At 40.7% G+C, this 16572-nt stretch overlaps 2 protein-coding genes across 4 annotated transcripts in view; one reads left to right on the forward strand and one right to left on the reverse strand.

The window, feature by feature from the left end:
* tp73 (tumor protein p73) overlaps window positions 1-757 on the reverse strand; it is a 58715-nt gene extending 57958 nt beyond the window's left edge. Inside the window, exon 1 of the mRNA XM_088616810.1 lies at window positions 515-757. The gene's annotated coding sequence lies outside the window, so the exon portion shown is untranslated. The remainder of the gene's footprint in view (window positions 1-514) is intronic.
* Window positions 758-1574: 817 nt separating this feature from the next.
* Window positions 1575-16514, forward strand: wrap73 (WD repeat containing, antisense to TP73). 3 transcript variants are annotated; one of them, XM_088616788.1, is made up of 13 exons: window positions 1575-1691; window positions 2985-3056; window positions 3509-3661; window positions 4564-4680; window positions 9585-9657; window positions 10571-10674; window positions 11955-12041; window positions 12603-12737; window positions 12898-12975; window positions 13380-13485; window positions 14241-14366; window positions 14855-15046; window positions 15898-16514. In XM_088616788.1, the coding sequence occupies exons 2-13, from the start codon at window positions 2988-2990 to the stop codon at window positions 16005-16007; spliced, it is 1350 nt and encodes a 449-aa protein (XP_088472914.1). In that variant the 5' UTR covers window positions 1575-1691; window positions 2985-2987; the 3' UTR covers window positions 16008-16514. The 3 variants fall into 3 exon arrangements, with proteins under 3 accessions (XP_088472914.1, XP_088472916.1, XP_088472917.1); XM_088616790.1 differs by having other exon boundaries at window positions 1606-1678; XM_088616791.1 differs by having other exon boundaries at window positions 1626-1697.
* Window positions 16515-16572: the final 58 nt, after the last annotated feature.

The raw sequence follows: 16572 nt of genomic DNA on the forward strand, positions 1-16572 counted from the left end.
TGTTTCTACGCCAAAAAAGAAGCATACATGCCTCGATTAAGTTGACATACAGTACAGGAAACACAAGCTTCATATCCTAAAAAAATAGAGTAATACTGTATATATATATACCATATACTGTATATATATCAATATACTGTATATATATATCAATTGCATTTCCACCTTAAACGTCATTTCACAAGCCTAGCCAACAATAATTTTAAATGTTCTGACCTTTTATAAATAGAATCTTATACGTTCTGCACAATAAATTGTACTTAAAAAAGAAAGTGCTTGTAAACTTGAGCGTGGATAAGTGTCAGTTTCCTCTTGGTTTAACGCGTGCCTCGGATGAGTCTCTTTTAAAAAAATCACAATAGCGTCTGTCCATCTTTTGCTGACAAAAGGCACACGTATTGTTCACGGAAAAATATGCCCTACTGTAACCCTGTCTTTAAATGTAACTTAATATATCATTGTGAACTTTTGCATCTAATATACTGCTGATAGAAACGGGAAGAAATGCACTTACCTAAGAAATTGTAAGCAGCAATCCTTGTTAAAATGATAAAGGTGAAAACAAATGACATTAGAGATGCGCCAAGCAAAAACGATTCTCCTTAAATTACGACGAAGACCAAAAACTATAGAAAAAAACCCCAACCGTCAAGCCATTGGGACTGTTTCCTCACCAGCTTACAATACAGCGAGCTGTTGCATTAAGTAATAATCATATACTGTACAATGTTTCCTTTTAACTCTTTCCTCTCTGGGAAAAGGAGGAAAAATGTCAGGAGATCATCTTGAGACACCTGTCCGAATAGTAGCCTCGTTCCTCGGGTTAGGCAGTTCTCGGCTACATTTTTCCAAGAGAGGAAAGTCTGTTAAGTGGGGCGGGAGGGCTGGGCTGTGGGAATTAGGGAAAGCTGAAGGCGTGTTAGCCGCCGTTGGGGCGCTCAGGAGCGGGAAGGGTTTCGTTTACTCACTGGGGGGTCTGGTTAACTTGTAAGGCTCAATGGCGTACCCAGACACCAGAGACTGCTGTATTGCCTTTTATTCCGACAAGACAGCAAATTAACAAAATTGTAACAATAAGCAGCTGTAGTTTAGCCGTTCCATTTTCAAGGTCAGTGGGAATAAATCACTTTCAATTATAGCTTTTCCTTTCTATCAGAATTTACTCATTTTCCCTTACTTGGTTTTGTTTGTAAAATTCAGCAGAAAACACATTTGACTTCTTAACGAAGGTATTGACTGAAGCGCATATTAGTTACTGGAATAGCGATGTGCAACAACATTATAACACGGTTTAACATTTCTCAGTCTTTTAGACTGAACAGGGAAAAAACTTAAAAACTCAATTTATATATTTAAAGCATAATGAATGTCAGTCTCGGGTATATGTGTATGTAATGACTTAATCACGGTGATGAGCAGCGTAAAGCTGATCTGCGAACAAGAACCGTCAGACAGCAATTGATTAAATATTACTGTCGATGGAAACCAGGTAAACACAAAATACATTTCCCAGAGTCCCGAAGAAAGAGGTCAAACGCTTATTGGAGGCGTTACTAATACAAATACAGCTCTTGATAGGTTGTTCGTCACGCCAATCATCCGAGATCGTTATGTTACTTCCTCAAAGAGGATTTCAGTTCAACGGCTGGAGAATAATCTCTTGATTTGGAAATACAAGGTACTCGAAACAGGTAAATGTGAGCATGTTGCATTGCCACTGAAAAACGTAATGGTGTGATATTTCGGTTTTGGTGGTGGTATGTGATTTCTCATTTCAAAACAGTAGGTTATGCGTTACAGTATGAACAGGCAAACTGTAATAAAGCTCGTCTGTGCATGTTGAATCAACTTGTTTACCAGAGTAGCTGTCATGAATATCGAAACGTTTTTTACAAACCTTGGGTTTTCATAGCTTCTAGTCCTTTTAACTAGATTTATATATTAATATTACTTCGATTATGACATTTGCTTCGGTTGTCTTGAAAAAGCGTTTACAACATGTTGGGTCTCATGTTGCCACCTGTTTTTAAGAGAGTAATCGACATTCATAGATTGATAATGTGCTGTCCGCTATATTGCATTAAACTAAACATTGTTTTGTTTACATTTTAATGGTACTAGTACAATACGATATGTGATTGAAAACAAAAAAGTTTTAAAAAAACTTCACGTAGATTCAAGCACAACAATAAGAAAAACATAACGGCATCGGTTTTGCTGACGGCTGAGATGCACAGTATCTGTAGTATTCTTCGAAATGAAAAGTCCGACCAGAATGATGTGCAGACGTGGTTACTTTATGATGAAACAGAAGTTCAAAATTACAAAGGTGTTCATATTGTAATCCAGTTCTTCATATCAATCATTCAATTTTGCTACACAGGGTCTATCTCAAGGTTGTTAGCTGTGGTCCTGGAGATCCAGAATTCAACAGGATTGTTTAATTAATGATTTTATTTTCACCTGATGTGCACTTAGAATTTTAATATTTTGAATAATTTCGGATTTGTTCAGCTGAGTAGTTTAGAGAGAGAATCTGCATTGAACAGCTCCATACCCTGTAGCTGTCAAAGACCACAGGGTGGCTTTCCTGATCGAACCAATTGATTTTCTAAACTGGAAAAAACACACATCTGCCAAGGCTCTATAAATGAACAATTTAGACCTGCTGTATTGTGGCTCTCCAGGACCAAGTTTGGCCTCTCCTGCTCGTCTGTCTGAAATGTGCTGAACTCTTTCAGGTTGGGCCAGTGAGTCTGCAGGTTTTCATTTTTTCGCTCAGCTCTTAGCAAGTGGAACGAGCTCGATACTTGCTTAATTGGACCAATTGAGCAGCTCCTTCTGCCTCTTCACATGCTGCTACTTTAAAGTCAGAGTCAGAAAACCCGCAGACCCACGAGTCTCCATGATTGGGCCACGCTGACATTTCTTTTGTTTAGTACGGCTAAATTGCACAACTCCACTCTGATCTTTTTCTCCTTTAGAAGATGAATTTCTCTGAAGTTTTTAAACATTCTAATCAGCTCTGCAAGATCTCCCCAGATGGCAAATATCTAGTAGGTATCACTGTGCTAAGTTGTGGCTCATTTGTTTTCTTTTTAAAACAATTCTGACAGAATAATTACTCACATAATAACTTGAATGATAACATTGTAATGTGTTGGGCGGAGCGGTAGCTCTGTGGCTAAGGATCTCTCTCCCTATCTGTGTGTCTGTGTGTCTCATGGAGAGCAAGGTGGGGTATGCGAAAAGACAAATTCCTAATGCAAGAAATTGTATAGGGCTAATAAAGTGATCTTATCTTATCTTATTTTATGTGTAACGTCCTTCCTAATCCAAGAGCATTATTTCTGCATTATTATTTTTGCAGTTTAAACCAACATTTTTAGCTTAAGAGAAAGTACCGAGTCCTGTGTTTTACCTTCTTCTGTTGTCATAACCCTGTTCAGGCAGAACCATGCAATGGCTTTGACCTACTTCCTCACTGGTCTTTACTGTTGGGTCATAGGCCACCTGTGTTCAGTACCGCCTGGTGGTGCGAGACCTGAACACCCTGCAAATTCTGCACCTGTATACCTGTCTGGACCAGATCCAGCATGTCGAGTGGTCCTCAGACTCTCTCTTCATCCTCTGTGCTTTGTACAAAAGAGGGCTGGTGCAGGCAAGTAGCGTCTATACATTGGTTTCTGTTACTGAGCTAAGTTAAGGCTTTGTGTACTTGACTGTATCTACATTTATCCATCATAAAAAGCTATGAAGCCATCCAAGTTGACCAGTTTTAGTCCTGTAAATATCCCTCTAATTTGTACAACTAGACTAAATGTTAAAAAGCCTAAATGTTATTGTTTCATCCTACTATGACTGAAAAAATAAGCAAGAAATAGAAATAGCTTGTGGGTGGAATTATTATAACCATAATCCCAGTCTTTTTGCTTTGTCAATTTAAATTAGACGGATAATTTTAAAACAAGCAAGGAAGCAATAAAAGGTGTAAAAAAAAAAAGTGATGATTTAAAAATGTTTAGATTTACCCTTCATTTTTTTGACACTATTGGGCAAACTGACTGCTGCAGCAATAGTTTTAAAAAAATGTTTTTGGATTATGTAACTAGCCAGTCTTCACAAAGCATTAGTCAGCTTTTCTGACCTCATTTACATTTCCTTACATGGATTTTAAAGTTTATCGATTTTCCATGGTAGGGGGTTAATGAATCAAGCCTTCAGGAGTGAAATACATACTGTATATGGAATATGAAACACTTCATCTCCTGTGCTTGTGTCAACAACCAGCTGGTGTACAAAACTTTAAAAAGCCAGAGTCCCTAGACAGCGATACAGTAGTTGTTGTTTTTTTCTGCTGGGAAGTTAATCAGCTTCGTTTTCTTTAAAATGCAACATAGAAACGTGAAATCTTTACCTTTGCAAAGGTATCCAGCGCCGGTCCTTCATGCTGTAACCCTTTCAGTGGGCAGTCAGTGGGCGTGCGGCAAGGGAAACTTTCCCGTGGGTCAGAGTGTTATCAGGGCTGGGGTCAGTTAACGCTTTCCCGTGGTGTGTCCACAGGTGTGGTCACTGGAACAGCCAGACTGGCACTGTAAGATAGACGAGGGATCAGCGGGACTTGTCTCGTCGCGCTGGAGTCCGGACGGACGTCATATTCTCAACACCACGGAGTTTCATGTAAGCGTGAAGTCATGAGGAGCTTTACTTTACTTGAGGTCATCTGTTGCTGCCTGTAAGGAAGGACCTGAAAATAGCAGCCAGACAGTTCCAATTTTAAAGCTTCCCTTAACCCTCTCATTGCCTGCTGTGGCAAACTCTCATTCCAGTCCACGCTAATCCAGATGGAAACATGGGTTTAAGCAGATCTTGCTTATTCAGTTTTTTTTTTGACTTGGTACATAATTGCATTATTATTTAGTCTTTCCTTGCGATTGTACTAGAAACATTTAGACCCACAAAGATTGACAGAAGTAAACCCGAGACAAAATATTATTATATGAAGGAGCTTCTTAATATTTTGCCTATTTTAAAGAGTTGCGTTGTGCTTTTGTCATATGAATTGTAAATCTGCTCACAAGAAGACCGGTTTTTACCTGTTTTTTATTATAACACTGCCCCCTTCAGGAAACTTGAATCCAATCCATAAAGTTAGGCTTTCCTAAGATTTTTATTTATTTACAAGAAAAAAAAACACTTTACCGGATATATAGCATTATCTTGCTTTTTTCTTTTTAGGTGCAGCAAGCAAAACTTTAATAAATAGGTAATAACATTACTTTGCATGCAGAAGGAGTATGTTCAAGTACATTAAAAGCAGTGCTTTGCATTTACCTTGCACATCTGCATTTCTCTTGGAAAATGGTAGTCGTCCTGTATGTATTTATAATAAAGTAGTAATGTGGCATGCAGTCTGTTCCGTCAGCCTGTTTGGATTATGCTTGGGCACTGTGCCTCAGGAGGGCTAGACTGTCGCCTAAACTTGACTCCAAAAATTACTGACAGGTGTTGAGTCCAAGTGCAACTGTGTCCGAGGGAGGAAAGTGTGTGTAGGGGGGGAGGCTGGTATGTTTCTTTGTGTCTGTCCTTCTCACAAAGTTGAACCAAGCTGATGTTTCACTGTTTGTGTGGCTAAAAAAGATCTGGTGAGGGTCACTGTCTGGGCTGCCAAGGGTGTAATGTGTACCAGGCCTGAATATAGGAAGGACAAGCTGTCCAGAGGAATGTTTCTTGAAACAGACAACAAACACGTACTCAAACAAGTTTGGTTATCAGTGTGCAGGGAGCTACATCAATGGCACAGGAGGCTGTAAATTGGAAAATGACTGGAAAGCTGGCTTGACTCTGGAACTCTTCAAAAAAAGATTTTTTTAATGGGGAAAAATCTGACCAGGAGTTGCGGGGGAGCCGTGTCACAGTCTGACCTCACCTTCACCCCCTCCGACTCATTAAGGGTTTGCCAGGCTGGGCTGGTGTATGTATCAAGATTCAGTTTCACACTGGCTGTAAACAGGATGCTAAATTAACTTGTTTAAGACAGCTGCTGGGGGTTATTACAGCGTCTGTTTTCTTTGCCTGCCCCCTCCACCTCCACTCACCCAAGTACAGTACAGTATATCCTTTGACCGCTGGGACACTCCAGCACAATTTATCCCCTCACAGCTGGCACGGTCCGCCGAAAGAGACAGGACTGCAGAAATGATAACCCAAGAGGGAAGAGCAGACCTGAGCCTGAATGGCCCTATGGGAACGGGCCTGGCTCTTGGGTTGGGAGGCGGAAATACTTTACTGTTGTTCACAGGTTGGGCGTCTCCGTGTGCTCGCGCTGTGCTGTCAAGGAGGGCTCAGAGTACCCGACAGAAGAGAGTGCCAAAGCAGGACTTCCAAGTGACACTGTAAAAGTAACACTGTAATTGAAAGTTAAGGCATCAGGTTCAATTGGACAGCCGTGTTATCGGCCCATTCAGGTGTATCCATTATGGTGTTTATTAAGGAATGTACACATTTTATCGAACTGCCCTCACACTCAGTTCACTACATCACACTATAATCCTGCTCAGGAGAGTAACATGTAATTTAAAAATACCCAAGTAAATGGTGCGGGCAGTCACTTCTCACTAACCTAACAGCTGTCTCAACACGGCAGTGACTGAAAAAAGGCTGAGCCGGTGTATTTAGCCCAGTTGAGTCGAGGCTGAAGCACCTCACTCTGTTCATGGTTGTAAGAACGTCTCGGCCTTTTGAGGGTGATAATTCCACGTAATGACACGCTAGCAAACGTTTGTTTACTATTGGTCAGTTATTTTTTACAGGGCAATAAAAAGTCATGACTGTTGTTTGCCTAATCAAGCTAAATAATAAAGCCATTTTGGCCTATAAAATGAAGAACATTTGAAGACTTGTAGTGACTCAGATATGGTTGGTTGTCCCGATAAGTGGCTCATCATGGAAGGACAGGATATTTTGCTTTTCATATTTAGACATGAAATGGACTGTATTTTTTTAGGATTATTTGGCCTCCTAATGTTCTATTTCATCTGAACCATCGCCTGGTGTCAGATGGTTGTAATTGTAATATGTGGCCTGTGCAGATGGACACGGTTAATCCACTTGCTGATTGAATGGTAATGAAAAATAATCAGGAGGATAAGTGATCACGTGCAGCACGGTGGCATACCAGTTAGCATTACTACCTTAGATTGCTGGGGCCCTTGGTTCAATTCTTGACCTGGGGTGCTTTGTCAGCAGCTATATCACCCAGCAACCCAGAACTGGCAACCCACTGAGGCTGAGCAGGTGTGAGCCAGGCCAGTACCAGGATGGGAGACGTCCTGGGAAAATCCAGGTTGCTGCTGGAAGAGGTGTTGGTGGGGTAGTGGGTCTAGTAGGGGGTGCTCACCCTGCAGTCTGTGTGGGTCCTAATGCCCCAGCACAGTGACGGGGATACTATACTGTAAAAAGGCACTATTCTTTGAGACGTAAAACCAAGATCACAAAAAATCTCCTGTCGTCTCTCAAAAAGAGTAGTGGTGTTACCTGGCCTTTAATTGCACATACAAAACTGCAAATATAGTGCTTCTTTTTAACTTTATCGTGATGACCCACATCCATCATCACAGTCTAATGTCTGACCCACAGTACTAGAGACTGCTGAAAATTATAACCGTGTAACAGGAGAATTGTGCTATATTAGTTTGAAAATGTTTTGTGATGTGGAATGCATACAACCTAATCCTTTGCTGACAGACCCATCTATGTAAAGATTCCCCACAAAGTCAGTCTCTCACACATTTTTTATAACTGTTGTCTGCTGAGATCTACCTCCCTCTATCAGCTGTTTAAAAGCATCATTTGGTTTTTTTTTTGGTTGTCTGGCAGGGGGTGCTGTTTTATCAGGTTACTTTCAGAATACAGCAGTGTTGCTCAGCTGTGATGCTTCAGTGGTTATATGAAGAGTGTCAGCCTTCTCAATCCAAGGTACCTTGTGGGCACTTCTCAGATAAAGCTCACATTAATTAGATGTACCAGCTAATCCTGTGCTGGGTGCTGCTCATTAAACTGCAGTAAGGCCTGTAATGGTTAGCTAAAGATTGTAGTTACTGAGCCTTCTTTTTTCTCACATCACTGAACAACAGCTGAAGGGACAGTTAGAGCCCTTCCCTATTACTGCTCCCGGTAAAGCTATGCCTGTCCGGCCTGGATCTGTGTGGGTTTTGAGGTGTAGATTTACTTACTGAAATGTTGCGTGGGATGCCGGAGCTGTTGAGTGGCATTTCTCGCCTGTTTTCTTAATATACCTTTTGCTGCTGCTGCCTAAGCTCTTGGGTTACATTAATCAGGCACGCATTCTGACAGAGACCTACCCTCTTCCACCCGATAAGACCAGACTCACCCAAGATGTGTTTGAGCTCTATTGACGTGGTTTCTATAGCAACGTGTGGGGAAAACCGAGAAGGAAGCATCCCTCCTAGTTGTCTGATCGCGTGTGCAGCATGTCATTCCTGGAGGGAGATCAGTACGTGCCCAGATGAGGCCAGAGCTGAGGAACATAAGTGTTGGAAGCATCTGCCAGGGTCTGACATTAAGAAAAGCACAATACTCATTCCACTAATTTAAGAGATTTCATGTTAAAATGGCATCGTGTTCTAGTTAGGCCTCATTTAGAATACAATATACAGTTTTGCTTGCCGTATTACTAAAAACCTGTCTGGAACACAGACCAGGTGTCTTAGTGGAGGATGTGCTGAATGAAAGTTCTTCTTTTGTTGTGTCTCTCTCCACTGTTTCAATTAAGAAAATCAACTTTTTGTCAGTCTTCAGATGCATTTTGTATCTCTTTGGTACAATCTCCAATGCAGGTGCACATTCTGTATACAAAAGTGCAACAGATGGTTTCATTTAGGGTTTCAAAGATGTATTAAAAAATCTGTAGTTTGTTGGTTTATGTTACAAAGCGTACATGGTCAGTAAATAGCAGATCATTCCTTTACATTAAAAAGCACTTTGCAGATTGAGCACAGCAAAAGCTCCTTCATGATTTAAGAGCCTTGTCACGTTCAACAGGAAAGTGTTGGTTCAGAAAATGAATTGGAATAACTGCATTCAGCACTGACCTAGTCCCAGCTTTTGTTTGACCTTGGCCAAGTGCAAATCCTTTCAGATCCATGGATAACTCACGGAGTGATGCTCAGAAACAAAGTTTTTTAACCTTGGAAAAATGTAGAAAGAAAGTAGCCACACTGCTGTCAAATAATGCATGTAAAGACAGCATGGATGTAAAGTGAACCTATTTCCTTGCTGTAACACCATTAGTACTGCCAACCTCTTTTTCATTAAAGCCGAGTATCTTTCAGAAGGACTACTGATATTACAGGAGAACAGAGGTAAACCAATTACAGAATGTCACAACGCTAAGACCACAGGTTAATCTTCAGTATACCATGTATGCTGAATAAAATGATTTAGTCATCAGTATTTCACACTAGATAGGTAAGGAATGGATACATGTGCTTCACATTGTGTGTATGTTTTATACCTGCTAAGAGAACTGACTGTTTCTTGTTTTGTTTTTTTTCCCCTGACAGCTGAGAGTCACAGTCTGGTCCTTGTGCACCAAATCTGTGTCTTATATCAAATACCCCAAAGCTTGTCAGCAGGGTGAGTATACATGTTTGAGAGAGGCTGGGACAGACCTGCATTAACCCTGCTAGCTATGAACTGCTGTCCTGCACTGACTGGTAACTCTAGAGCAGGACCTGCATAGTAAGCATTAGCATCTGGTGACAGCTGTGCCTCAAGGCAATAAATGGCAAAAGCATACAAAATATATCTGTCAGCATCGAGTAAAAATGATCGTTCTGGGCACAGGCCACGCACTGCTGCCCTCCAGAGACTATGGCAGCATTTACAGCACTCAGGACAATCTTGAAAGCAACAGTATTTAAGCCCTATTTGACTACAGAGTAAGGGAGAAGCTGCAAATCAGACGGAGTCTCCCGTTTTCAAGCTGATTATGACAGTCTGCTCGTTTTCTGAGGGTTCTTGAGTGACTTAAAAAATTTTCATTTTCCTGCTTTGTATTATTAATTGAAGTGGTAAGAATTTACTGTGTGCCACACTCATGCAATACTCCATGCATCTGTTCCCCTATAATTCCATTTGGTTGTGTAAATCTCTTGTGTGTATGAATTTGATCCAATAATATTCAATGTATTTTTGGTAAAACATTGAGTATTCTTATTGAGCTGAGGCTCTGATTGCTCTGGGATCACCTCTGATTTTCTTGTTGGTGTAAGTGAACCAATCGATTGCAGTGTATTGCAAAAGACAGAAAGGTACTATTACAGCAAAGCTTTGTGAATTGATCTAGGTGTACTAAGAGGATAGTCGCAAAAGAACAGGCATGCTTTCTCAGCCAAAGTACCGTATGTGCTGTCGTTTGTCAAACAACAGAAGAAATGCACAGGTGTGTGCAGACTCTTAAAGAAAGCCTTAAGCTGAATTTAAAGTGGAGTTCACCTGTGCTGTTAATACTTATGATGTTAAAGACGCGTCGGTCTGTGGATTTCAGGGATTGACTTCACCAAAGACGGCCGCTACATGGCCCTGGCGGAGAGGAGGGACTGTAAGGACTACGTCAGCGTGTTCGTGTGCAGAGACTGGCAGCTGCTGAGGGTGAGTGGCCCCCCAGCCCAGGGGCAAGCAGACTTCCTGTTCTCGGCCAGAGCCAGGGGCTGGGCAAGAGCAGTTTAGATGAAACAGTTACTGAAATCTCTTAAAGTAACCCTTTAAAGCGTAATCAGGTACTATCTGTAATGCAGAAATCTGTAATGGTGCTGCATGTTAGTTCCATGAATTAGGGACACCACCCATCACAGAAAGTTAAGTCTTGTATCTGCAGACAAAAACAAAAATGATGCCAAAGAAGATTGGTCAAAGAAACTGCATGGCAAGCAGGTTTGGTCTTACCTTTAAACATCTTGATCAGACGTGCTGACGTTTCAATTTTCCATCTTGACAGTCGTGATTTTTGGGGGCTGTCTTTTGTTTCCCTTTGGCAACTAACGTTTCACTCATGACTCCTATAAGCACAAATCAGGGCTTTGGTCCGTTTGCACAGTTGAGAGCCTTGTATTTGTGTGCAGGAGGGAACATACTTTCAGCAAGTATATGTTTTCTTTAAAAATTCAGTTTATTTAATGAGGAAGCTTATGCTATTTTGTTTTGCCCTGGGTTTTCCAAGGGACAGGTCCCGGACACACAGCTCAGGCCTCACACCTGTAGAGCTTTAATTGAACTGATTGTCATGGCAACCAGCCAAAGGCAGGAATTAACTCTCGCCAGTGTGAACTGTCCACTACAAGCAAAAACACTGCTCATCACGCAAAAACTCTAAATGTGAACTAAAAAGGAGAAAAAGAAGGTAAAAAAGCCTTCTTTATTTAGAAGAATACAAAACATTAAAGAATAAGACCATTAGTAAAAGTGTGAAAGAAAACATCGCTGCAGTGTAAAAATGAACACCTGAACAGACTACAGAAGCTTTTAAAGATGGCATGCTGCAAAGAACAGGATGGAAAAGTGAACTATATTTCTCATAAACCACAAATCACCAACCTAAGTAAATTTTATAGGCCATTCTAAATCAGACGCTTCTAGAGATTGGGAACACTTGAACATTGAGCAAGTAAATTAAATCCTTGAAAGTCCTTGAAGGTTGATGGGTACTAAGGGTTTGTGATAATCTCTAAATTACATCATTTTACATATTACCTGCTCAAATGATTATTTTACTTTAACCAGTACATTAGAAATTGATGGTTTAATAGTGACGTGCTGGAACAGTGTAGGAAAACTACAAAATTGAGGGGGATGATTTATACGTTCTTCTGTTTAACTTTTTTTGCCTTTTTAAGTATAATTCAAACATAATAGGAATGTCACCCTCATTCCAGCACTTTGAAACGGAGACTCAGGATCTGGCTGGACTTGAGTGGGCTCCCAATGGCTGTGTGCTGGCAGTGCTGGACTCGTGTCTGGAGGTAACTGACCTGCTGGGATTAACTAATACTGTCTGCATGACACTTCGGGACACGGATAAAACTTTGCAGAGATAAAACCATTTAGGTCATGAACCACAATTGTGTGAATTAATATAAACGCTCTGCATTTATATATGGGGGATTTCATACCATTATCAAGTGTTTTTTTCTTTGCTGTAAATTGATGCAATTTGTGATCTTTTTCTTTTTACTAAGTTTCTAATTAATTGACTAATGCCTTTTGAAAGGCATTCTAATAAGCTACAAAAGTATGAAATGACAGTTCAACACAGGCAATAAAGTTAATTTCTTAAAAGATTCTGGAGTGGTTCAGCCAAGCCTGTTAACATTTCATACTCCCTGGCCAGATGTTTATAAGAGGTCTATGTAATCGCTAAGGAAGCCAAGATAAAACTTTATCTGATATAAGCTTGGCTGGCCAAATTCATGACCACAAAGTTCAAGTGGTATTTTTAAAATAATGAAAATGAACAATGACAAGCTGTAAAGAAGGAATGTGTGATATGTAAGCCAAAACACAATCCTACCAATATCTCCCAGTACAAGGTGCTGCTGTACTCTCTGGATGGGCGTCTGCTGTCTACTTACAGTGCCTATGAGTGGTCTTTAGGCATCAAGTCTGTCGTGTGGAGCCACAGCAGTCAGTTTCTGGCTATTGGCAGCTATGATGAAAAGGTAATTTCTTCAAATTATTATTAGTATTTCTCAATTCATCTCCAAAGTTTCTCCTGCAACATTAAATAACCTTTCAACTTGCTCGCCACAGCCATTGTGGGTTTGTATATGGGTACGACTTTTACATTTTTTTTTACTAAAATTCTTTAAACTGAAACAGGTGCGAATTCTAAATCACATTACCTGGAAGAAGATCACAGAATTTGAGCATCCTGCAGTCATTAGCAACTCCAAGGTGGTAAGTATGTTATGTTTTAAGGTACATAACACTTTGTAACTACAGTGAAGTAGCCAATAAATAAAGCATATGTGAGAAAAATCAGTTTTCTGTTAAGAGCCATACTGTATATTTAACTATTAGTAAGGGTCACTTGTCCCCAGGTTAGAGATACTGAATTGTTCTTTACATGTATAGTATACATTTATTTGCAGCCTCTGTTACTGGAGTTATGCACTATTTTCCCTATGGGTCTGCTGTTTTCCTTGCAGCTTTAAGAATGTTGTAAGGGGTCAGGTTCCAGACGTCTCCTTCCCCTGCCCCACAGCCCAGTGCTTTTCTCCGTCACATTGATGCAGTGCCCTTTCTCAAAGGTGTTGTCTGCCGGATTGCTGTGCTCACTTTATTTTTCTAATGCTCACAAGGTTGTGTATAAAGAGGTAGAAAAACACCCTGTTGTTGGAAATGAGGATCTGTCCTTCCACCACACTTTATCCATGGGGAACTCGCTCTTCAGCACCCAGAGCAAATGTGAGTGGCCTAAACCGATCTGGATGAATTAAATTTTAAAAAATTTGTACTGACATTGCTGTAAATCATGATAACAATGTATTACCATAGCGCATTGCTCCATGTCAAAGTATGTCTTTTTTTTCCTGTCATACAACTGATTTTCTAGTGTTTCAAGGCTGAGAAAGAGCAGTATCCAAATTATCTACACCTTTTTCTTTCAACACCTTTTTGCCCTATTTGCTAGCTTTTCTCCAGCTCTTTCTGATACCTGCTTAGTGGGGTTGACTAAGTTCAAAGATGCCGGTAAAGGGTTAAATTGAGACAGCTGTTCCCATGCTTCAAGAGATCAGACCAGCATTTAAAGCAGTTCAACTGAGGTGGAACAAGAGCTCATTACCACCCTCAGTCCCTCCATCTAGTCTTTCTTAGGAGTTTTTAGAGAGCAGCATGTACTACTTCAGCATGAAGCATGTGCTGTAATGTCACATGGAAATGTGGATTCTTGCAGAAATAGATGCATGACCTGCCTGTCTGTCCTCCTGTCACCTGCTGTTCAGAAACTGACAAACTGAAAACTGAGAAGGCTGACATATTGCCAAAAAGAAAAAAAACTACAACACTGTAGATTGTCATCATATTCCTGTATTTTTTTACATGTACAAATATTTGTACTACAGCTGGAAATACTTTGAAGGTTTAAAGTGCATCTTAATACATATTGATGTATGTATGCATTCTCTTTAAGGATTCGTACCTCTTTCTCAATTTTATAGATGAGATCTGCCCGCTGCCAGTTCAAATTCCTGTTGTTAAACCAGATCCTGATCGAGCAAATCCCAAAATTGGCATCGCCTGCATGGCTTTCAGCTCAGATAACCGGTACCTTGCGACGAAAAATGGTAAGCATGCCTTCATGCAATACAGACCTCTTGTTATAAATGTATGTAAATTACTTTTTTTCAGCTTTTATGGCAGTTTCTAGGTCATTGCGTAATAACACCCCTGCAAAATATTAAAATTATTCATAATAAATATTACTCAAAGCCAATAAAGCCAAACTCACTAATGCCACATGTGTCAAACACATTAAGTCATCAAGGCTGAATCCTAATTCAAATGGTCTCTAATGGTAAGACTTGCACCTCTCAGTCACAGAGGGGCTTCTCATGACCTGACATGTCTGTCCAGTTGGATTACCCAACACTCAACTTTCTAAAAGACTGCACAACACTGCAGGCTATGTGTGAGAGCTGTGGGTACTCAAACAGCCACCCCCCTTCCAAATTCACATGGAGACAACAGCCGCGCCTGATCTCATAAAACGATACCTTTGGAATTCACACCAGGGCTGATTTTTTTTTTGCCCTGCTTGTCTGCCACCCTGCAGACAGCATGCCGAACAACGTGTGGATCTGGGACATGCAGAAGCTCCGGCTCTTCGTGGTCCTGCAGCAGGTGGCGGCCGTGCGCGGCTTCCAGTGGGACCCCAGACGCCCGCGGCTGGCAGTCTGCACCGGGAGCAGCAAGGTCTTCCTGTGGTCTCCGGCTGGCTGCGTCTCTGTGCAAGTGCCGGTCGAAGGTAAGGAAGCACAAGCACTAGCGTGTGGAGAGAGGGGGCAGGAGGCTGCTGCCGAAAAGAACATAAGTTACAGATGTCTGGAGGTCTTCTGTCTGATGTTGCCTGGATGTGAATGCAGTTACTTTTCATACGTAAGACTCCTTTCTTACTTGTCATCCTGATCTTCCATAAAGAAATAGATCCATTTTACAGACCAGAATAAATGGCACTCTTTATTTTCCCTAACTTCTTTTTGTTAAAAGAAATGCTTTGACTGTAAGGGCTCAATCCTATGCAGACTTTAGGGTTGAAAAGTTATGCCTTTTTAAAACTAAAAAGAGAAATGATGGACCAAACTTTTGAATTCACCCATTGTGTGCAAGTTACTTCTTTAACGTTGTACCCGTTACTTTGTGGTATCAGTTCTGTTAGCACAGTGCTTTAGAGCTCCTAACTGTTAGCAGTTGTTTCATGGTCTTGTTGACAGAGTAGAGCAATCTTCATGGCTTCACTTATTTACCCCTTGCATTGTGACGGACAAGCAGCTTGACTGAGCAATACAGATTTCTTCAGCAGGAGACAGAACTGTCTTGCAAATTCCCAGCCAGCAGCTAGTCTGCTTTATCAGAGCTCATCAGGATGACTGACCCCACAACAGGAGATGGGACCACCTTTACCTTTATATACAACCAAAATGTCATTGACAGAATGAGAAGTTGTCAGACAGTTCTCTCTCTTTTAGTGTTGCCTACATTCATGCCCAGAACTGACTGCAATTGCTGTTCTTAACGCCCACTAAAACTTGGGAGGGTTTTCATTCATATCAAAAGCTTTTTCGGCATCATTCTATCAAACTCTGTTGTTCTTTTCAGGAAATTTCCAGGTTCTCACGCTGAGCTGGCACTCTAGTGGCAACTCCCTCGTTCTCCTGAGCAAAGAACACCTCTGCTTATGCTACATGGAAGAACAGGAGGACAGCTGAACAGGCTGGGGGCTATACAGGAGCAGCCTGTGGTGAAAACAATGAAAGTAAACGGCAATATCAGCCTTTGACAGACGCTAAATGTTGTTCAGACATGAAAACCTTAAGGGTAGAAATAATAGTTCCCAGACTGATTGCATACAACGTACTCTTATCTTTTGATTACCAGAGATCCAAATGTAAAGGTCAGTTTTAAACACTGACCTGTACACCAGCAAGAACACAATGATACTTGAATATAAAATGTTTAGTTTAGAAGGAATGATTACCCCAAAGAACTGGAATGTAAAAATAGTAGTCTATAGCTCAGTATTGAGGTACAAATAATCAGTAGGGACCAAAAACAGGTATTTTATTACACACACTGAATGTAGCAGAATCATTACTTAAGAATGTACAGATTTGTAATATTGCTTGTTTTTGTCCTGTGTAAATATTGAATGTTTATATTTTCTAGAAGAGGTACAATATTTTTCAATAAACTTTGACACAAATTACAATCTGTAACACTAACTCATGGGTGTTTTTATTTTGACAACTACTGTTGGTAAACCATTTCAAGTTC

Source organism: Lepisosteus platostomus, chromosome 23 (assembly GCF_059453375.1).
Source record: "Lepisosteus platostomus isolate fLepPlt1 chromosome 23, fLepPlt1.hap1, whole genome shotgun sequence".
Lineage (NCBI taxonomy): Eukaryota > Metazoa > Chordata > Actinopteri > Semionotiformes > Lepisosteidae > Lepisosteus > Lepisosteus platostomus.